Source organism: Heptranchias perlo, chromosome 39 (assembly GCF_035084215.1).
Source record: "Heptranchias perlo isolate sHepPer1 chromosome 39, sHepPer1.hap1, whole genome shotgun sequence".
NCBI classification, from domain to species: Eukaryota; Metazoa; Chordata; class Chondrichthyes; order Hexanchiformes; family Hexanchidae; genus Heptranchias; species Heptranchias perlo.
The window spans coordinates 6,553,550-6,576,557 of NC_090363.1; the positions used below are offsets into that span (position 1 = coordinate 6,553,550).

The 23,008-nt window shown below is 51.0% G+C and overlaps 1 protein-coding gene across 3 annotated transcripts in view; it reads right to left on the reverse strand.

Annotated features, from left to right (window-relative positions):
- LOC137305171 (flotillin-1-like) overlaps positions 1–23,008 on the reverse strand; it is a 43,470-nt gene that overhangs the window by 6,286 nt on the left and 14,176 nt on the right. For 2 of the 3 annotated variants that reach the window (XM_067973983.1, XM_067973984.1), the window contains 10 exons: positions 21,728–21,842; positions 18,875–18,945; positions 13,391–13,466; positions 11,726–11,816; positions 9,522–9,665; positions 7,937–8,056; positions 3,740–3,835; positions 2,606–2,758; positions 1,134–1,315; positions 653–698 (listed from right to left, as the gene is read on the reverse strand). In XM_067973983.1, the coding sequence (XP_067830084.1) occupies positions 653–698; positions 1,134–1,315; positions 2,606–2,758; positions 3,740–3,835; positions 7,937–8,056; positions 9,522–9,665; positions 11,726–11,816; positions 13,391–13,466; positions 18,875–18,920 (954 nt within the window). In that variant the 5' untranslated portion in view covers positions 18,921–18,945; positions 21,728–21,842. The remainder of the gene's footprint in view (positions 1–652; positions 699–1,133; positions 1,316–2,605; positions 2,759–3,739; positions 3,836–7,936; positions 8,057–9,521; positions 9,666–11,725; positions 11,817–13,390; positions 13,467–18,874; positions 18,946–21,727; positions 21,843–23,008) is intronic. The other variant, XM_067973985.1, reaches the window with a different exon arrangement.

Here is a 23,008-nt window from a genome sequence, read left to right on the forward strand (position 1 = left end):
CCCCCCCCCCCACTACCATTCAATTAGAGGAAGGCTGATCTGTACCTCAATCCCATTTCCCTGCCTTTGATCCACATCCCTTGATGCCTTTACCCAACAAAAATCCATCGATCTCAGTCTTGAAAGATCCAATTGACCCCCAGTATCCACAGTCTTTTTGGGGGGGGGCGGGGGGAGTGTTTTCCAGATTTCCACTACCCTTTGTGTGAAGAAGTGCTTCCTGATTTCGCTCCAGAATGGCCCAGCTCCAATTTTAAGATTGCGCCCCCCCTCGTTCTGGATTCCCCCCCCCACCAGAGGAAATAGTTTCTCCGTTTATCCCTTTATCATTTTAAACACCGCGATTAGCTCATAGAACCATACAGTGCAGGAGGAGGCCATTCAGCCAATCGTGCCTGTGCCGGCTCTTTGAAAGAGCGATCCAATTAGTCCCACTTCCCCGGCTCTTTCCACAGATTACCCCTCACCCATCTATACTCGAGGGAATACAAGCCTAGTCCATGCACCCCGTCCTCAATAATTTAAACCCGGTATCAATCTGCGTTGCACCCCCTCCAAGGCACCTTCCTGAGGTGCGGTGCCCAGAACTGAACGTGGTACTCCAGACCGGGGGGGGGGGTCTGAGCAAGGCTCGGTACGACGAGTTACTCACTCGTATGGTCTCGGCCTCCGCCTCCGCCTCCATAACGAGTTTCAACCTGGAAAAAAAGAGATAAAACAGAAGGAAGTTCCTTGGAGAGAGACAGAGGTGGAAGTTAAAGTGGGACTGAGAACTCTCACTCCACACCGAGGGCACGACTCTGCGCCAAGGCACAATTTCTTCCCGTTAAGGTCATGGTTTTCCACTCCAGGGACTTGAGCACTAAAATCTAGGCTGACTCTCCCAGTGCAGTACTGAGGGAGCGCTGCACTGTCGTGGGTGCCGTCTTTCAGATTAGAGGCCCCCAAACACCCCATTACTTGATACCTGGCCATCCAGATCGACTCACTCCCACCTTCAGCCATCAGCGTAATGCAAGACACCAGCCCTGCTACCTAAGGACACCCGGTCTCCAGCCAGTGCCAATCTCTGAGGCCCTCTGACCCCCGCCTTACCCCCGCTCACCCAGTCCTCCCCCCCCACCTCACTTTACCTCTCGGCATCAGCCAGTTTCTCCAGCCGGTAACGCTCTGCCTCGGCAGGCTTCTTCACCTTGGCCTCCAGCTCCTTCTCGCGACGGATGATCTCCTGCTCCTGGAGCTGGATCTGCTGAGTGCGTTCCACCACCTGTACCTGCATCTTCTCCTCCTCGATCTGCTGCTTGGTCTTAGCAACCTGTGGGTCATGGGGAACAGTGTTAGTGTATACTCCCTGTACCAGTGCTGACAACTGTGGCCCACAGGGAACAGTGTTAGTGTATACTCCCTGTACCAGTGCTGCTATTGCCTGTTTTCACCCATGCCTCAGCTCATCTGCTGCTGAAACCCTCATCCAGGCTTTTGTTACCTCCGGTCTGGCAACTCTCATCCTTGTTTTCAAATCCCTCCACGGCCTCGCCCCTCCCTATCTCTGTAACCTCTCTCCGGCCCTACAACCCTCTGAGATCTCTGCGCTCCTCCAATTCTGGCCTCTTCTCCATCCCTCACTTCCTTCGCTCCACCATTGGCGGCCGTGCCTTCAGCTGACTAGGCCCTAAGCTCTGGAATTCCCTCCCTAAACTTCTTCGCCTCTCTACATCTCTCTCTCTCTCCTCCTTTAAGACGCTCCTTAAAACCTACCTCTTTGACCAAGCTTTTGGTCACCTGTCCTAATATCTCCTTACGTGGCTCGGTGTCAAATTTTGTCTGATAATCCCTCCTGTGAAGCGTGTTGGGGACATTTTGCTGCGTTAAAGCTGCTAGAAAAGAGAAAAAGCAAAGTAGTATTTTCTGCCCCCCATTAAGGGGTTTGAGTGGGCCCCACAGCTTATCCCACTTATTCAGAAAACACTTCAGTGCTCTCATTTGGTGCAACAGCTCCACACACTGATGAGAAAGTAGTACTGGAGATGGTCTGGTGACAGAGACCTGGTGCGTTAACCTGCTTCAGCATGAAGTCGCAGGGCGTGGCTCCTATCAAGGTGTCAGCCATGGCTCAGTGGGCAGCACTCTCGCCTCTGAATCAGAAGGATGTGGGTTCAAGTCCCACTCCAGCATAAAATCTAGGCCGACACACACAGTGCATTGCTGAGGGCGCGCTGCACTGTCGGAGGTGCTGTCTTTTGGTTGAGATGACGTACAGACGTCTGCCCTCTCAGGTGGACGTAAAAGATTCCACTATTTCGAAGAAGAGCAGGGGGGTTCTCCCCGGTGTCCTGGGCCAATATTTAGCCCTCAAGCAACATCACTAAAAAAACAGATTATCTGGTCATTAGCTCATTGCTGTTTGTGGGATCTTGCTGTGCGCAAATCGGATGCTGCGTTTCCTACATTACAACCGTGACGACACTTCAAAAAAAAAAGTACTCCATTAGCTGCAAAGCGCTTTGGGATGTTCTTAGGCTGTGAAAGACCCTATATCAATGCAATTTATTTTTATATATAGGTCAGGTCCGACCCCCGACCCCTCCTCCCTGACCTCACTAACCTGCAGCTGATAGGCCAGGTCCGACTGAGCCTTCTTGGTGTTGACCTCTGTGTCGTAGACGGCTTTCTTCAGTTCGTAATCGCGCTGAGCTTTGGCGACCTCAATCTCGTTCACATACTGAGCCGAGACCTTCTGCTGCTGGGCCTTGGCTTCCTGTCGGCAGAGGGGAGGGGGTCGAAGGGGAAAGGTCAGTTTAATCACCGAGGGTCGACACCGTGCGGCGATGCGTCACCGCCACGGCTGGTCTGCAGGATTTCTTGGCCGACGGGCCAGCTCCCTCTCCACTGGAAGCAATTCCCCAGCCGCCGCCCATATCAGTCTGCCTGCCTCCAGAAGAACTGCAATTGGGATCTTGCTGTGCATAAACTGGGCTGCTGCGGTTCCCCACATTACAACAGCGACCACACTCCATTGGCCGCAAAGCGCTTTGGGACGTCCTGAGGTGGTGAAAGGAGTTGTATCAGATGTAAATTCTTCCCTTCTCGTCTACTCAGTCATTGTAGGGAGAGTCACTGGGAAGCAGGGTTATCCTCGTCTGTCCTGCTCCCAGAAACTGCACTCTCACCACAATTAGCACATGGCTGGGGCTGGAAATGGGGAGCATTGTCTGGGTGCAATAAGGGCACTCTACTGAGTTTGGACGTAAAGTACTTGGTTAGGGAACAACGAAGGGAGTTTTACTCTGCATCCAAACAGCACTGTCCCTGCCTTGGGAGTGTTTGATGGGACAGTGCAGAGGGAGCTTTACTCTGTATCTAACCCGTGTCGTACCTGCCCTGGGAGTGTTTGATGGGACAGTGTAGAGGGAGCTTTACTCTGAATCTAACCCGTGCTGTACCTGCCCTGGGACAGCTTTGACACGGAATACTCGCATTGCAAAAAACAATGTTTCATTCCCAAACACTTACATCCCTCACGCAGAGGGGCACAAAACATACCAAAATAGTTAAAGAGAAACATCGCTGATAACAGGCGGTGTTCACTCACACCTGACCCACATCTACCGAAACTGTAAAAGGCAAATCAGCAGCAGAGCCCACCTGCCCCCTCAACCCCTCCCCTTGCCCCCCAACACCTCCCCTCCCCACCTTCACCCAGACTCCAGCTCCTTCCAAAGTCACGCAAACCAGGTACCTTGATGCCAGAGTCCCGTTTGGCCTCGGCCTCTCCGATGCGGGCATCTCGCTGCACCTGTGCCGTGCGGGATTTCCCCAGCGAGTGCAGGTAACCCTGTGGAGAAAAGGAACGGCATCAGAACAGCAGGCGCGTCACTGAGGGAACAAAAAGTCAAAGGGGGCGCAGCGCACTCCAGGTGTAGGACACAACACAACACCAGGTAGTGGTTAGAGACGCAAGGGGGACAAACTTACCCCAAACCAGTTATTGCAGTGACCTCAATATATCGGTTCCAGTATACCAGTATGGTTGGGGGAAGGGGACAGGAGAAATTCCATTAAATCCAATACCATACCCTGTTGTGATACATTTCTTGCATGATAAATCCCCTTAATATGTCCCCTCAAATTAATCTCACCATCAGTGACAGACCAAGAGCCACCAGTATGTCACCTCAGGGTCGTACAGCTCCAAAAGCTCTCTCTCTAGACACCGTCCAAGTCAAGAGTCGCCTACTCTGGTTGGACCTATTCCTGGAGATTTCGTCACATGACTGCCCGCCTCTAACCGCCCCTCCCCCCCAGTCAAACAGCCTTTTCCCCCCAATGCCAATTTAAAAAAAATAATTAATAAACGTTCCAAGAAAATGAAGAAAAAAACAATTTTTTTTGAGCTCTTATGACTTTTCTCCCAGGTGTTGCTCACAGCAATGTCCAGGAGATGAATCTTTAATTCCTGGAGGCTCCAGGACAATCCTGGTGGATTAGCAACCCGATCCGAGTCTGGAAGCTGACCTACATTGGCTCCTGGTCCGGCAAAGGCCTTGATCTTAAAATTTTCATCCTCGTTTTCAAATCCCTCCGTGGCCTCGCCCCTCCCTATCTCTGTAACCTCCTCCAGCCCTACAACCCTCCGAGATCTCTGCGCTCCTCCAATTCTTGCCTCTTGCGCATCCCCGATTATAACCGCTAAACCATTGCCTTCTGCTAACTAGGTCCTAAGCTCTGGAATTCCCTCCCTAAACCTCTCTCTCCTCCTTTAAGTCGCTCCTTAAAACCTACCACTTTGACCAAACTTTTGGTCACCTGTCCTAATATCCCCTTATGTGGCTCGGTGTCAAATTTTGTTTGATAATCGCTCCTGTGAAGCGCCTTGGGACGTTTTACTACATTAAAGGCGCTATATAAATGCAAGTTGTTGTTGGAACTGCAGAATCGGTAACCGTGCTACGTTCACAGCTAATAATTAGCATGGCCTTAGAGTAGGTGCAGAGGAGATTTTACTAGAATGGTACCAGGGATGAGGGACTTCAGTTTTGAGGAGAGACTGGAGAAGCTGGGGATGTTCTCCTTAGAGCAGAGAAGGTTAAGGGGAGATTTAATTGAGGTGTTCAAAATTATGAAGGGTTTTGATAGAGTAAATAAGAAGAAACTGTGTCCAGTGGCAGGAGGGTCGGTAACCAGAGGACACAGATTTAAGGTAATTGGCAAAAGAACCAGAGGGGAGATGAGGAATTTTTTTCCTTTTTTAAAAACACACAGCGAGTTGTTATGATCTGGAAGGCACTGCCTGAAAGGGCAGTGGAAGCAGTAACTTTCAAAAGGGAAGTGTTGGATAAATATTTGAAGGGGAAAAATTTGCACAGGGTTATGGGGAAAGGGCAAGGAAATGGAACTAATTGGGATAACTCTTTCAAAGAGCCGGCACAGGCACGATGGGCCGAATGGCCTCCTTCTGTCCGGTATCATTCTATGATTCTACGATTCTTCACCACAGGATGGCGCTGCAGGTCACATGTCCCATAGCTTGGCTGGGAGGGTTGTTTATGATTTACAAAAAATAAAAACAGACAGTCCGATTCACAAAGGGCCTGAGATTAATCGTGATAAATACCTAGACAACGTCAGTCGAGGCTAGGGTTGGTGGCCAGGGGTGGGGGGAGGGGGGGGGGGGGGGGGGGGGAGGAAGAGGAGGGTGCATCGGGACAATAGAAAGTGTTACAGAAGGTGTGTCATATCCTAGAGAGAATGCATACAGAGGTGAATTACAGTGAGGAGTGCACTATATTACCGGTGAGATGATACATTATAGCAATGGCCGTATTGCATTAGGAGCATAGCACATTACTGGTTATAGGTATTAGGTTCCATTGCAGCAAGGAATAGGTTATATTGTAGATTGGAGAGACTTAAAAGGGCTGCATCGCAGTGAATGTACACTGGAGTGTGTTACGGGCGAGGGGTGCGGTGAATGTACACTGGAGGGTGTTACGGGCGAGGGGTGCGGTGAATGTACACTGGAGGGTGTTACGGGCGAGGGGTGCGGTGAACGTACACTGGAGCGTGTTACGGGCGAGGGGTGCGGTGAACGTACGCTGGAGGGTGTTATGGGCGAGGGGTGCGGTGAATGTACACTGGAGCGTGTTACGGGCGAGGGGTGCGGTGAATGTACACTGGAGCGTGTTACGGGCGAGGGGTGCGGTGAACGTACACTGGAGGGTGTTATGGGCGAGGGGTGCGATGAACGTACACTGGAGGGTGTTATGGGCGAGGGGTGCGGTGAACGTACACTGGAGGGTGTTATGGGCGAGGGGTGCGGTGAACGTACACTGGAGGGTGTTATGGGCGAGGGGTACGGTGAATGTACACTGGAGGGCGTTATGGGCGAGGGGTGAGGTGAATGTACACTGGAGTGTGTTATGGGCGAGGGGTGCGGTGAATGTACACTGGAGGGTGTTATGGACGAGGGGTGAGGTGAATGTACACTGGAGGGTGTTATGGGCGAGGGGTGAGGTGAATGTACACTGGAGTGTGTTATGGGCGAGGGGTGCGGTGAATGTACACTGGAGAGTGTTATGGACGAGGGGTGCGGCGAATGTACACTGGAGGGTGTTACGGGCGAGGGGTGAGGTGAATGTACACTGGAGGGTGTTATGGGCGAGGGGTACGGTGAATGTACACTGGAGGGTGTTATGGGCGAGGGGTGAGGTGAATGTACACTGGAGAGTGTTATGGGCGAGGGGTGCGGTGAATGTATACTGGAGAGTGTTATGGGCGAGGGGTACGGTGAATGTACACTGGAGGGTGTTATGGGCGAGGGGTGAGGTGAATGTACACTGGAGAGTGTTATGGGAGAGGGGTGCGGTGAATGTACACTGGAGACTGTAATGGTCGAGGGGTGAGGTGAATGTACACTGGAAGGTGTTATGGGCGAGGGGTACGGTGAATGTACACTGGAGGGTGTTATGGGCGAGGGGTGAGGTGAATGTACACTGGAGAGTGTTATGGGAGAGGGGTGAGGTGAATGTATACTGGAGACTGTAATGGTCGAGGGGTGAGGTGAATGTACACTGGAGAGTGTTATGGGCGAGGGGTGAGGTGAATGTACACTGGAGTGTGTTATGGGCGAGGGGTGCGGTGAATGTACACTGGAGGGTGTTACGGGCGAGGGGTGAGGTGAATGTACACTGGAAGGTGTTATGGGCGAGGGGTGCGGTGAATGTACACTGGAGGGTGTTACGGGCGAGGGGTGAGGTGAATGTACACTGGAAGGTGTTATGGGCGAGGGGTGAGGTGAATGTAAACTGGAGTGTGTTATGGGCGAGGGGTACGGTGAATGTACACTGGAGAGTGTTATGGGAGAGGGGTGAGGTGAATGTACACTGGAGAGTGTTATGGGAGAGGGGTGAGGTGAATGTACACTGGAGAGTGTTATGGGCGAGGGGTACGGTGAATGTACACTGGAGTGTGTTATGGGCGAGGGGTACGGTGAATGTACACTGGAGAGTGTTATGGGAGAGGGGTGAGGTGAATGTACACTGGAGAGTGTTATGGGTGAGGTGAATGTATACTGGAGAGTGTTATGGGAGAGGGGTGAGGTGAATGTACACTGGAGGGTGTTATGGGCGAGGGGTGAGGTGAATGTATACTGGAGAGTGTTATGGGCGAGGGGTGAGGTGAACGTACACTGGAGGGTGTTATGGGCGAGGGGTGAGGTGAATGTACACTGGAGAGTGTTATGGGCGAGGTGTGAGGTGAATGTACACTGGAGTGTGTTATGGGCGAGGGGTGCGGTGAATGTACACTGGAGTGTGTTATGGGCGAGGGGTGCGGTGAATGTACACTGGAGGGTGTTATGGGCGAGGGGTGCGGTGAATCTGCACTAGGTGCCTTAAAGAAAAAGGGCACCAGCAGAGGGTCCTCTGTTCCAGCCTACCTGGTCGTCGTGTATGTCCTTCAGGGTGTAACTGACCACCCCGATGCCCATGTTGACCAGATCAGAGGAGGCCACTTTAAACACCTGCTCCGAGAACTTCTTCCGGTCTTTGTAGATCTCCTGGGAAAGAGAAGGGAAATGAGTGGAAGTGGTGAGAACCTGTGCCCGAGGGCTAGTTTTCAAACCGTCTGTCGGCTATTGGGACCACTCCCCCCACCCCTCAACCTCCAACCCCCCACCGAGTCGGGCGAGCGAGGTTACATTGAGGTCTGGGCACAGGCCCGTTTGGCAGCGATGGCGAATCAGTTGGCACTTGACGTTTTCCACTCGATCTGAGAAACTTTTTAATTAATCGATCACTGTAGACTCGTCAGTAAGGTCACAGCTTATGGAGTCAGGGGACAGGTAGCAGAATGGATAGCAAACTCATTACAAAACAGAAAACAGACAGATAAGGTTAAGGGGTAGCTACTGAGACTGGCAAAAGGTGGGAAGTGGTGTTCCACAGGGATCGGTGCCGGGACCACTGCTGTTCACCATTTATATAAACGATTTGGACTCGGGAATTGGAAGTACAATTTCAAAACTTCGGAAGACCCGAAATTGGGGGGTGTAGTTAAAGAGGAAGAATCTGTAAAAACGCAAGACAACATTAATGAACTTGCAGACTGGGCGTGTGATTGGCAAATGGATTTCAATATAGATAAGTGCGAGGTGCTGCTTTTTGGTAGGAAGAATAAGGAGGCCACATACTGCTTGGATAATAAGAGTCTAAATGGAGTAGAGGAACAAAGGAATCTGGGGGTACAGATACACAAATCACTAAAAGTAGCGACGCAGGTTAATAAGGCCATGAAAACATCAAATCAAGTACTGGGGTTCATTTCTAGAGGGACAGAATTGAAAAGCACAGAAGTTATGTTAAACTTGTATAGAACTTTGGTTAGACCACACTTGGAGTATTGTGCGCAGTTCCGGTCTCCCTATTATAAAAAAGATGCAGAGGCACTGGGGAAGGTGCAAAAAAGATTCACAAGGATGATACCAGAACTGAGAGGATACACTTATCAGGAAAGACTAAACAGGCTGGGGCTCTTTTCTGTAGAAAAGAGCAGGCTGAGGGGGTGACCTGATAGAGGTCTTTAAGATAATGAAACGGTTCGATAGGGTTGACGAAGAGAAAATGTTTCCACTTATGGAGGGAGTCCAAAACTAGAGGTCATCAATATAAGATAGTCACTAATAAAACCTATAGGGAATTCAGGAGAAACTTCTTTACCCAGGAGAGTGGTTAGAATGTCGAACTCGCTCCCACAAGGAGTAGCTGATGCATTTAAGGGGAAGCTAGATAAACACACGAAGGAGAAAGGAATAGAAGGGTATGCTGATAGGGGTAGATGACGTAGGGAGGGAGGGAGGATCGTGTGGAGCATAAACGTCGGCATAGACTAGTTGGGCCGAATGGCCTGTTTCCCTGCTGCAGACTCGACATAACTCGATGCAAATGAGCTTCCCAGGTGAAAGGCCAAGGGGCATCTCATCAAGGTTGAAAGGAAGTAGGCGAGAGGACAGGGTTAAATCCTACCTCCACGGTCATGTGAGCCATGATAGCCCTCTGGTGACCCTCCAGTGTCTCCAGGGCGATCTGCCCGATTTCGTTCTCCGTTTTCCCCAGGAACATCTGGCAGGCAGCAGCCAGCATCTCCTTATTCTGCCCCTGAATCTTCACCTGTAAATGGAAGAGGTCACTCAGGAGGAGGTGTTCAATGGGACCGAACTGGGATGTATTTCCATTAAAAAAAACCCAAAGGAAATGGCTCCCACAGTGAAGCATTTAGGTGTAAATTGGGAAGAGATGGGTAAAAGGGTTAATCCCGATGGAGCAAGCCCTCTCTACAGAATCCCAGTTTATCAAACCTCTTTGCATTCATTCCCACCGTACATTAACTCAAGCTACTCCCATCTTTATAAAGAATTTCACTGAATGGAACCCTTTTCCATTCACTTCCAGGGAACAGATTCCAATGGGTCCAATCCCTTCCCATTTATTCCCATTAAACAGATCCCAACTCCCAATCGCTTGCATTGTACAGATCCCAATGGATCAAATCCCTTCCCAATTGCTCCTGCTATACAGATCCCAATGGATCAAATCCCTTCCCAATTGCTCCTGCTGTACAGATCCCAATGGATCAAATCCCTTCCCAATTGCTCCTGCTGTACAGATCCCAATGGATCAAATCCCTTCCCAATTGCTCCTGCTGTACAGATCCCAATGGATCAAATCCCTTCCCAATTGCTCCTGCTGTACAGATCCCAATGGATCAAATCCCTTCCCAATTGCTCCTGCTGTACAGATCCCAATGGATCAAATCCCTTCCCAATTGCTCCTGTACAGATCCCAATTGCTCCTGCTGTACAGATCCCAATGGATCAAATTCCTTCCCATTCATTCCCACTGTACAGATTCCAACGGATTGTACTAACTTCCAATTGATCCCACTGTACAGATCCCAATGGATCAAATTCCTTCCCATTCATTCCCACTGTACAGATTCCAACGGATTGTACTAACTTCCAATTGATCCCACTGTACAGATCCCAATGGATCAAATCCCTTCCCATTCATTCCCACTGTACAGAATTCCTGATGCAAGCCTAAACTCTTTCCCAATTTACTGACGTTTAATGCTCAGTAAAAATAATGGATTCCATTCTGTGCAATGAATCATCAAAGCACAACAGCTTCTGTGCTTGGTGAAATACTGCAAAGTGGGATTGATGGAAAGGGCTTTGGACCCATTACCATTCTGTGCTAGAGGGGTTTGATCCATTGGAATTCTGTGCAGTGGGAATTAATGGAAAGAGCTCTGACCCACCTTGACCTTGAAAACTCATCTGATATTTCCTTGTTCGGCCTGATGAGGCCTTATTTAGAACAGGAGGGGAACATCGAATCCAGACTGTCTGAAGCAGATGCGGTTTAAAATGGAAATGGTTAATGGGCAGTGCATGACCTACAATAACACAGCCCAGGGCTGGTTTCTATTTTAACTGGAGCCAAACGGTTATTAATGTTCTGCCCAGGCTTCCTGTGTGGGTCTTGATTCAGTCTCTGAAGCAGACGGGAGAAGCCATTAGCAGAGGATGAAGGCCATTAAAGCAAAGAGTATCCTCAGGAGGCAGCGTCTGTGGGAAATGAAATCTGTTCATTGCTAACACAGGCTTGGGCTACAGTGCTCAGTGGGCAGCACTCTCGCCTCTGAGTCAGAAGGTTGTGGGTTTGAGTCCCACTCCAGACACTTGAGCACAGAATCGCGGCCGACACTCCCACCGCAGTACTGAGGGAGTGCTGCACTGTCGGAGGTGCCGTCTTACGGATGAGACGTTAAACTGAGGCCCCGTCTGCCCTCTCAGGTGGATGTAAAAGATCCCACGGCACTAATTCAAAGAAGTGCGGGTGGAGTTCTCCTGGCCAATATTTATCCCTCAACCAACGTCACCAAAAAACACATGATCTGGTCATTATCTCAGTGCTCTTTGTGGGACCTTGCTGTGCGCAAATTGGCTGCCCTGTTTCCTACAGTTACTACACTTCAAAAGTATTTCATTGGTTGTAAAGCACTTTGGGACATCCCGAGGTAGTGAAAGGCACTATATAAATGCAAGTCTTTCCTTCTATTTTAGTGGGTCGAAGAGTGGTCAGGATGGGGGAGAAACAGATTCGATGCAACTCCACGAATTCGCCCGCTGATCCCAGTCAGAGAGACTGCCCACCCCGTACTGTACCTGCGCGATTCCTGTGACGGAGATCGGGACACCGTGGCGAGTATACACCCTCTCGCTTTTCACATTCAGCGTCAGTGTGCTCAAGGAAATCCTACAAAGGAGCAGAGAGAGAGAGAGAGGGAGAGAGGAGCAGGTTAGAAGTCGGAACAGACCCAGGGAGAGATCAGACCGCAACAGAGGTCGTGCTATGCGACAATTTAAAACATTGATAAATTTGAAACTTGGCTTCATCCCCTCCTCGTACTCTGGCAATTTAAAAATAAAACTTTCTCCCTGTGAATTTTTGTGCTGGCTGAAATGAGGGTTGTTAGTGGAATGGAACACTTTCTATCAGGCACTCCCAGATCAGGTACAGCGCGAGTTCAATGTAGAGGAAAGCTCCCTGCGCTCTTCCCAAAGTGCTTCGCCTTAAATGGCAGAAGAGGAATTCCACTCAACCTCTATCATATATGATAATTGTCCATTTCAGACATAGGAGCACGAGTGGGTCATTCAGCCCCTCGAGCCTGTTCCTCCATTCATGATCATAGCCGACCAGTATCTTAACTCCATTTACCCTCTTTGGTTCCATAACCTTTAATACACCGGCCACCCTGAAGCCTCTCTGAGCGAGATTGATAAATCAGTGCCAATTGGACGGAACTTTTACGCTGTGGACCAAACCCCACTGGAGCTGGGTTGAAACTATCCCACTGACCACAATAGTCTTTTCCCTTCTTGTGTAGTAAAACATTCTCACCTCAATGCATTTCAAGTACGACCCTTACACTAGAACAAACAACTTTCATCCCAGAGGGGGAAAGGACAGTGTCTGACCCACTGTACCACCCAGTCCCAGAGGGGGAAAGGACAGTGTCTGACCCACTGTACCACCCAGTCCCAGAGGGGGAAAGGACAGTGTCTGACCCACTGTACCACCCAGTCCCAGAGGGGGAAAGGACAGTGTCTGACCCACTGTACCACCCAGTCCCAGAGGGGGAAAGGACAGTGTCTGACCCACTGCACCAGCCAGTCCCAGAGGGGGAAAGGACAGTGTCTGACCCAATGCACCACCCAGTCCCAGAGGGGGAAAGGACAGTGTCTGACCCACTGCCCCACCCAGTCCCAGAGGGGGAAAGGACAGTGTCTGACCCACTGTACCACCCAGTCCCAGAGGGGGAAAGGACAGTGTCTGACCCACTGTACCACCCAGTCCCAGAGGGGGAAAGGACAGTGTTTGACCCACTGCACCACCCAGTCCCAGAGGGGGAAAGGACAGTGTCTGACCCACTGCACCACCCAGTCCCAGAGGGGGAAAGGACAGTGTCTGACCCACTGCACCACCCAGTCCCAGAGGGGGAAAGGACAGTGTCTGACCCACTGCACCAGCCAGTCCCAGAGGGGGAAAGGACAGTGTCTGACCCACTGCACCACCCAGTCCCAGAGGGGGAAAGGACAGTGTCTGACCCACTGCCCCACCCAGTCCCAGAGGGGGAAAGGACAGTGTCTGACCCACTGCCCCATCCAGTCCCAGAGGGGGAAGGGACAGTGTCTGACCCACTGTACCGCCCAGTCCCAGAGGGGGAAGGGACAGTGTCTGACCCACTGTACCGCCCAGTCCCAGAGGGGGAAAGGACAGTGTCTGACCCACTGCACCAGCCAGTTATCTTTCTCCCCATGTCATACCTCTCTATCTGCTGGATACATGGCAAAACGAACACTCGACCTCCAGCAATCATCACCGGCGGGGATCGGCAGAACCCTGAAATAGACGGAAGTGGGCGTCAATGAGCGTCTCCCCAATCCATATAATTGAATTAACTCCGCTCTCCACTACCGCCTGAGGCCTGGGAGCCTGTTGGGAAAGCTCTTGCCTCAGAACCACGTCAAGTCAGTGAGGGAGGGAGGGAGGGAGGGAGGGAGGGGGGGAGGGAGGGAGGAGGACATGATTGGACTCTGAATTGCAGCATTTTACACCACTTACAGAATCATGCAGCACAGAAGGAGGCCATTCAGCCCATTGTGCCTGTGCCGGCTCTTTGAAAGAGCTATCCAATTACTCCCACTCCCCCTGCCCTTTCCCCGTAGCCCTGCAAATTTTCTCCCCTTCAAGTATTTAGCCAATTCCTTTTTGAAAATTCTTACTGAATCTGCTTCCACCGCCCTTTCAGGCAGCGCATTCCAGATCATAACAACTCTTCACTGGATTTACTAGAATGATTCCAGGGATGAGGGACTTTAGTTACGTGGAGAAGCTGGGGTTGTTCTCCTTGGAACAGAGAAGGTTGAGCGGAGATTTGATAGAGGTGTTCAAAATCATGAAGGGTGTAGACAGAGTAGATAGAGAGAAACTGTTCCCATTGGTGGAAGGGTCAAGAACCAGAGGGCATAGATTTAAGGTGATTGGCAAAAGAACCAAAGGTGACATGAGGAAAAACTTTTTTAAGCAGCGAGTGGTTAGGATGTGGAATGCACTGCCCGAGGGGGCGGTGGAGGCAGATCCAATCATGGCCTTCAAAAGGGAACTGGATAAGTACTTGAAGGGAAAAAATTTGCAGGGCTACGGGGATAGGGTGGGGGAGTAGGACTGGATTGCTCTTGCATAGAATCAGCACGAATGGCCTCCTTCCGTGCTGTGATGTGACCTTTCTACGAACTTGCTGTGTAAAAAAAAAATCTCTTCATCTCACTTTTGGCTCTTTTGCCAATCATCTTAAATCTGTGTCATCTGGTTACCGGCCCTTCTGCCTCTGGAAGCAGTTTCTCCTTATTTACTCGAATCAAAACCCTTCATAATTTTGAACACCTCTGTTAAATCTCCCCTTAACCTTCTCTGCTCTAACGTGGCCTCCTCCTCTGCTGTGTGAGTCTATGTATTAGAAGCTCTCAATTGGCAAAAAAAAAAGAAGCAAATGGGTCACTAATCTTCAAACTTTTCTGTATGGAGTTCACTACAAATACAGACACCCTTCCAGGAACCTCTGCAAACACAGACACTCCTGAAAAGCCCTGTCCTAAATTAGAAAGTTTTGCGTTATCTACCTAGAGGACTAGTGTTGCTGAATTTTTTTTTAAAAATTACCACACAGCAACAGAAAGGACACACCGGCACATCAGGAACTACAGAAACCTGATGATTTTGTAGACAGATGTCACTGAAGGCAGACACACCAGCTGCTGACACTGTATCCAGCAGCGGGACATCGGATTGCAACTCTCCACTTAAATATTCGCCGCAGCTCGCTGGGCTCGAGTGCAACTCCCGAGGGCTCGAAACGAGCCGTCTAATTATAGGCCCGTAAACCCCGCGTTGATCGTGGGAAAATTTCTTAAAAGCAATCCGGTGGGGGGGGGGGGTTGTTTATAAGGGATTGCTTTGAAGGACGAGCAGGGCCACGGGAAGATTGCGACGAAAACTACAGGCACTTTCTCTCATTTGTTAAGAGGGGCTCCAGGTCACTGTGGATATGTACGGGTTCTCTCCGTTGCTAAGTCCATCGGTTATATTGTTTCTCGTTGCTTCGCGCGGTACGATGATAACCTGGGCACAATCCTGCGTTCAGCAGCTCCCAGGATTTTCTACTCGGGGCTGGGATAGACTCTTTGAGCTGGAAACCAAACATCCTGCACGTTCAGGGCAGATTTTGTTCACAGGCTCAGATCTTCCCCCCCCTGAAGCACTGTCTGAATCTTGGGATGTTTCGCTTTTGAATTGTGGCGGCGATAATCTATTTAAAATTGCAATGAGCATCAATCTGGGTCAAAGCTCGTGTGGTACTGAGCCACAGTGACTAGGGAAGCCACAGAGTCGAACACTGGCCTCTGCTGGGTTACCTGATCATATTGCAACAAAGCAGTCACTGCAGTTCAAAGTGACTTGTTGTACGTGAAACGCTCTTGATGCGTTTCAGAGGGCACGAAGTATATAAATGCCGGCCCTTCTTAATTCAGAACTTCCTCCATCAAGCCGTGCAGTATTCAACCTCTGAACTCCCGGGCTTCTTGCCCCCACTTACGATGCTTCAGCTCCGTCAATCCAGTGGGTAACCGGGCCGTACGTTCCCTGGAAGGTTCCAGAATTAGCCACTCAGCTGGGGCAGCACCGGGGGTGCTACAATTGACCTCAACACCACTAGGTCAGAGAGGGTCGAAGAACAGGCTGTGCTCCCAACGGCTACCCACTGAGCCCTGGTGTGTGTGTGTGTGGACATCAAGTGAGGACAGGATTGGGCTGCGATGTGATATCCAGCTGAATAACCACTGGCAACTAACGTGCCAACATTGGGCTTTTATTTCTCTGCACCCTTTTCCTGCCAATTTTCTCCTCTTCTGTCTAGAAGACAGACTCCTTATCGGGATAGGGGTCCCATTGGTACCGCGAGCACCTTATCGGGATAGGGGTCCCATCGGCATCGTGAGCTCCTTATCAGGATAGGGGTCCCATCGGTACCACAAGCACCTCATTGGGATAGGGGTCCCATCGGCACCGGGAGCACCTCATCGGGATAGGGGTCCATCAAACCATGAGCTCCTTATCGGGATAGGGGTCCCATCGGCACCACAAGCACCTTATTAGGATAGGGGTCCCATCGGCACCGCGAGCACCTTATCGGGATAGGGGTCCCATCGGCACCGGGAGCACCTCATCGGGATAGGGGTCCATCAAACCATGAGCTCCTTATCGGGATAGGGGTCCCATCGGCACCACAAGCACCTTATCGGGATTGGGTTCCATCGGTACCACAAGCACCTTATTGGGATAGGGGTCCCATCTAACCGCGAGCACCTTATTGGGATTGGGTTCCATCGGCACCGCGAGCACCTTATTGAGATAGAGATTGCGTGGGTACTCAATCAAGTGCCCATCCTTTGCATGCGACAGACAGGCGTCCTTGAGCGCAGGGAGTGCGGCACGAGAACCCTACACTGCCCTCGACTGATGTCCGCCCACACTTAGACTGTCCAGCAGGTGTATCTAGACTGGGGCCAGCTGTAGCACCCACCAATCCTAACTCAGCACCGTCCGGGTCTCAAACCTGGGACCTTACTGATCTGTAAGGCTCAACTGACTACACACTGGATAAACCTGAGGTTATTTGGGGAACTTGATATCAATGACTTATCAAAATTTGCCTATCAGCCAAGATTTTTGGAATTGGGGAGCCTTCACCAGTCATGTCCGCTGCTCTGTGAAAGTCTCTTTCCAAACCCCTGTGTTGCTATCCCTTTCCACCTTCATAAGCTGACTTGAAACCTATCTCTTCGATCTGGATGAACTCTAGTGCAGTGCCCTGCCATTCTTTGAAGTGCGTTGGGTCCTTTTGTATCAGTTTGGCTTAGTGTTAAACACTCGGGCCTTCGAGTTAGAAGGGGGGTCAGCGCAAAGCTCCACTCCAGGACGTCACCATTTAATCTTGGCCTGTGCTTCTGGTCAATGAGGGAATGCTGTGTCGATGGAGGTGCTGTCTTCTGGGTAAGATGTTAGGGGGGCTTAAAAGATCGCATGGCACTTTTTCCCCCACAGAAGAGCAGGGGAGTTCTCCCAATGTCTGGGGCCTGCATTCCTCTCTCAAACAGCACCATCAAAATGTTTGTTGACCTCACGGCTGTTTGTGGGAGCTTGCTGTGCACAAATTGGTTGCTGCTTTTACCGACATAACAGTGGCAGCACTTAAAGTCGTTAATTGGCTATGGAGCAATTTGGGAAATCCAGAAGAAGTAAAAGGCACTTTACAAAGTCAAGTTTTCCCTTCAGTGTCAGCCGTGGCTCAGTGGGCAGCACACTCGCCTCTGAGTCAGAAGGTTGTGGGTTCAAGTCCCACTCCAGACACTTGAGCACAAAATCTAGGCTGACACTATCGGAGGTGCCATCCTTCGGATGAGACGTTAAACTGAGACCCTGTCTGCCCTCCGCTAGGACGATGTAAAAGATCCCACGAGGATCTGGTGGTCGTTATCTGATTGCTGTTCGTGGGACCTTGCTGTGCATACAACTGTGATTACACTTCAGAAAGTGCTTCACCGGCTGTAAAGCGATTTGGGATGTCCTGAGGCCGTGAAATGCAAGTCTGTCTTTATTAAATTAAAAGGCACTGTACAACCAAAAGTCTTTGTAAAAAAAAAAGTCAACACACACACACACGGTGAGTGCGCCGAAAGCACAAGATGAACGGCATCAATTAAAGAGAGTCAAACTGCAACTTTTAACTCTGCCACTGTAAACAGGAAGTGGGGGCGGTCGCTGCTGCTCCTCCACTAATTCATCAAGTGCCCGGTGACAGGAGCCAAGTCATAACTGGTGAGAACCTCCTCGCAAACCTGGGATAATTTCATGAAATTGTTTCCCTTTATAAAACAATCGCATCCTGTGCTTTCTCAACCTGCTTCCCCCGTTTGTGTACCAGCGTCAGAAGGTCGTGGGTTCAAGTCCCACTCCGGGGACTCGAGCACAAAATCTAGGCCGACACTCCCAGTGCCAGTGCCAGTGCCAGTGCCGAGGGAGTGCTGCACTGTCTGAGGTGCCGTCTTTCGGATGAGATGTTAAGCTGAGGCCCCGTCTGCCCCTCTCAGGTGGATGTAAAAGATCCCACGGCTACTACTCGAAGAGGAGCAGGGGAGTTCGCCCCGGTGTTCTGGGCCAATATTTATCCCTCAAGCAACGTCACTAAGACAGATTATCTGGTCATTATCTCACTGCTGTTTGTGGGATCTTGCTGTGCGCAAATTGGCTGCTGCGTTTCCCACATTAGTTCAGTGACTACACTTCAAAAGTCCTTCGATGGCTGTAAAGGGCTTTGGGACGTTCTGGGGTCATGAGGGACACAATACACATGAAAATTCTTCCTTTTTCTTTTCTATTCACTCTGGCTCCTCCGATGACTGAGCCATACCTGGTGGGCCCCGGGTTCTGTCCCCAGTCTCTGCTTCGTTAGCAGTTAGAGGGTGCTACAACTGGCTTCAGGGTTGTGGAGGTGGGGATGGGGACAATTCCAACAAGAATCAGCACTTGGGCTCCCGCTCTCGATCGCAGGTCGGCGATTCCTGCCGGAACAGCACCCGTGCGGATTCTGGGCGAGGGCAGAACTGGGGGCCCGGCTGTGATGCCCTACGCGGCCGAACAGTCCGAGCGCTTACACAGAACGCGACTGAACAGAAGCAGCGTTGCTGTACCTGAAACTACCATGGCCTCGTTGGGACCACATGTTTGGAACGACATGATGCAGCGTCAGTCCGAGAGAACCCTGAAAAAGAGAGAGGACGCACATTAATTAGGTCTGTCAACTTGCAGCAAGCCTAGATACACAGGGGCAATTCAGCATCAACGTGCATTTATACAGCGTAGTAAAACATCTTAAGGCACCTCACAGGAGCGATTATCAGACATAGATTACTTGACACCGAGCCACATAAGGAGATATTAGGACAGGTGACTGTCAAAGAGGTAGGTTTTAAGGAGCGTTTTAAAGGAGGAGAGAGAGGGAGAGGTTTAGGGAGGGAATTCCAGAGCTTAGGGCTGAGGCAGCTGAAGGCACGGCCGCCAATGGTGGAGCGATGGAAAATCGGGGATTCACAAGAGGCTAGAATTGGATGAGCGCAGAGATCTCGGAGGGTCGTAGGGCTGGAGGAGGTCACAGAGATAGGGAGGGGTGAGGCCGTGGCGGGATTTGAAAACAAGGATGAGAATCGAGAGAGGTGGGCACAGGACGCCCCGAGAGAGACGGGCACAGAGCTGGGAGGCAATGACCCATTCAATTAACTTAGAGAAGTAAGAGGACTTCAAGATGGGTCGGTAGTTGGCGAGCACAGATGGGTCGGGGGTGGGTTTTTAAGAGGGAGGCCGATGACGGTGGTTTTGAAAGGGGAGAAGGACGGTGCCTGAGGGAAAGGAGCCATTCACAATGCCAGTTAGCACGTGGCAAGAAGGAGAAGTTGAGTGGGGAAGGGTTCAGGGGAGTAGGAGATGGGTCTCATGGATGAGATGAGCTTGAGGGGGGGGGGGGGGGGGGGGGGAATGGGGTGATACTGCTGATGATGGGGGAATTAGGGTGGAGTGGGTGGGGAGGAGGAGGGCAGGAAGCAACAAGAGGCAACCACACCGGATGGTCCCAATCTTAGGGATGAAGATATGAACGAGCTCTTCACACTTGGTTTTGGAGGTGATGATGGAAGGGGGCAGAGAAAGAGGCAGTTAGGCACTGAGAAGAGGATACTAGGGCTGTCCTCCGGGATGAGGAATGGACAGTACTACAGCACGGTATGGCCTGGATACGCGAGGAATTCCAGACTAACCTGTCCGCGTGGCGTGAAGCCCAGATACTTGACCCAAGAATGGAAAATTCTGTACCATAGCATCTGTGTTCCATTCAGACCTTCCCAGGATAACAAAAGGTTGCAAAGTTCTCCATTATCCCTGGCACCGCATTGCACAGAAGCAAATCCAAATGAAATCTCGAAACTGAACCCTACTGGCTCACTGTACACCAGCAAGAACCAATGGTCGTTCACCATTCATAGAATTACATAGAGTTTTACAGCACAGAAGGAGGCCATTCAGCCCCTCGCGCCTGTTCTGCCATTCAATTAGTTCATGGCTGATCTGTATCTTAACTTCATCTACCCGCCTTGGCTCCGTCTTCCCTTCTCTCCTACAAAATCAACAGGCTTTTAAAATCCAGCCTTGGCATCACCTAACCACGAGATGATACATTACAATCAGGGAGATAAGGCAATGAACTGGATGGACGCCAGGCTTCTGCCCAACAGCAGCAATTAACTCCCTGCACCACTGGACCGGTGCCAGTCAGAACTGAGGACAGTGCGGAGTGTAGGCCCAAGCTAAAAGGCACGTAATAAGCCGGACTACTTCCATTTGATAGTAAGGCTGGTCTCTAAACAGCTAATCAAGCTCTGCCTCTCCCTTTCTCGAGGTGCTCTCTCGGTCCGGATGCTCGGCACCTTTCTCTCGAGGCCCACGATCCAAGGCCAGCTCTTCGCCCCTCTCCTAGACCTTCCACAAAGCAACTCCATGTTCTTCATTTCCCCCGTTCCCCAACTGCATCCTCCCCCCTCACCCCGCCTGAAGGTGCCGACTCCTACAATTGTGCTACAACTCCACAGATGCTGAGCCCTTCTATTACCTCGAGTGGTCGTGTTTCAAGTGTAAGCCTAGCTAATGAGTGTCAACAGGCTATTCAATCATGGGGAGCATCCCAGCCATGCCGGATCCTGCCCTCACTTGACGCCCTTATAGAAGAATCTGACAGCACAAAAGGAGGCCATTCGGCCCACTGCGCCTGTGCCGGCTCGGAGTGCTTTCGCAGCGGGGGTCGCTGGACGGTGACTAAGAGCCGAAATACTGACATCCAAACCCCACCCCCACTGCCGTCATTCATTCTCACCAACTCTGTGATTCCTTCCCCACCCCAGTCCCCCGATTCCTTCCCCACCCCAGTCCCCCGACTCCCCTCCAACCACCCCCCCACCCCGCCCCAAGTTCACCCACCCACCCACACAGACATGTGACCACACCTTCTGCTGCTCCCACTTCTACAGTATTCCTTTCACACAGATTTCAAACGTTGAAACATCGACACTCATACACCATCTTATCGTATCACTGAAAGTGCGTCACAGTACATTCCTTTTCGCAGCGATGTGAGTGACACAATCGTCAGCCGCTTGCACCTGCAACGTCCCACAGGATAAACGAGCAGTGAATCTGGGTTCTTTGGTGCTTGTTGAGGGAGAAGTGTTGACCAGGACTGCTCCGTCACATTCACCACAATAGACACACAAAGACTTGGTTTTAATGCCTTATCAGCACCTCCGACAAGGCAGCTCCCCCTCAGTACTGTAAATGATTCACATACAGTCCCTTCTCCCAGTGACAGGACAGGACGGAGGACTTTGTTACACTGCATAATATTATTGCAGAGGTCGCTATAAAATTCCTGACCCCAGGCCAGCTTTGAATAACAGATTTTTCAGCACAGAACACAGAAAGAGGATAGAACCGAGACATACCAGCAAACTGCCCCGGTTATATCCCTCCGAATATCCCCTCCTTTGGCTCGGAGTCCAGTTTTTGTCTGATTACTCTCTTGAAGTGTCTTGTGATGTTCTTCAACATTAAAAGGCGCTAAATATAAATGCAAGTTGTTGTTGGATAAATGCAACACAGGGAGAAACAAGTAGACTCACACAAGAGTTAATTCTACAAGCAAGAGTCTAAACTCCCGACTGTGACTTCCAACCTGTCGCTCCATCATAGTCTCTCCTGTCACTATTTCATCCTTCAAAACAATCGCAGTGCTGCAAAGTACGTGTGAGGTGTGAAATATACGTGAACTGCTGTAAGACATTTCAGGGATGCAATAAGGTGCTATATAAAAGCTATTTTCTTTTTCATTATAAACTCAATGACACAATGGTCATTGCACCTCTGAACTTTTTTGTTCATTCTCCTAAGCTCCAAATACACTGCATGAGACACTCTCCTCCTGTACAATCGCCCTGTCCCCCACACTCTCCTCCTGTACAATCGCACTGTCCCCCACACTCTCCTCCTCTACAATCGCCCTGTCCCCCACACTCTCCTCCTGTACAATCGCACTGTCCCCCACACTCTCCTCCTCTACAATCGCCCTGTCCCCCACACTCTCCCCCTGTACAATCGCACTGTCCCCCACACTCTCCTCCTGTACAATCGCCCTGTCCCCCACACTCTCCTCCTGTACAATCGCACTGTCCCCCACACTCTCCTCCTCTACAATCGCCCTGTCCCCCACACTCTCCCCCTGTACAATCGCACTGTCCCCCACACTCTCCTCCTGTACAATCGCCCTGTCCCCCACACTCTCCTCCTGTACAATCGCCCTGTCCCCCACACTCTCCTCCTGTACAATCGCCCTGTCCCCCACACTCTCCTCCTCTACAATCGCCCTGTCCCCCACACTCTCCTCCTCTACAATCGCACTGTCCCCCACACTCTCCTCCTGTACAATCGCCCTGTCCCCCACACTCTCCTCCTGGACAATCGCCCTGTCCCCCACACTCTCCTCCTCTACAATCGCCCTGTCCCCCACACTCTCCTCCTGTACAATCGCCCTGTCCCCCACACTCTCCTCCTGGACAATCGCCCTGTCCCCCACACTCTCCTCCTCTACAATCGCCCTGTCCCCCACACTCTCCTCCTGTACAATCGCTCTGTCCCCCACACTCTCCTCCTGTACAATCGCCCTGTCCCCCACACTCTCCTCCTGTACAATCGCCCTGTCCCCCACTCTCCTCCTGTACAATCGCCCT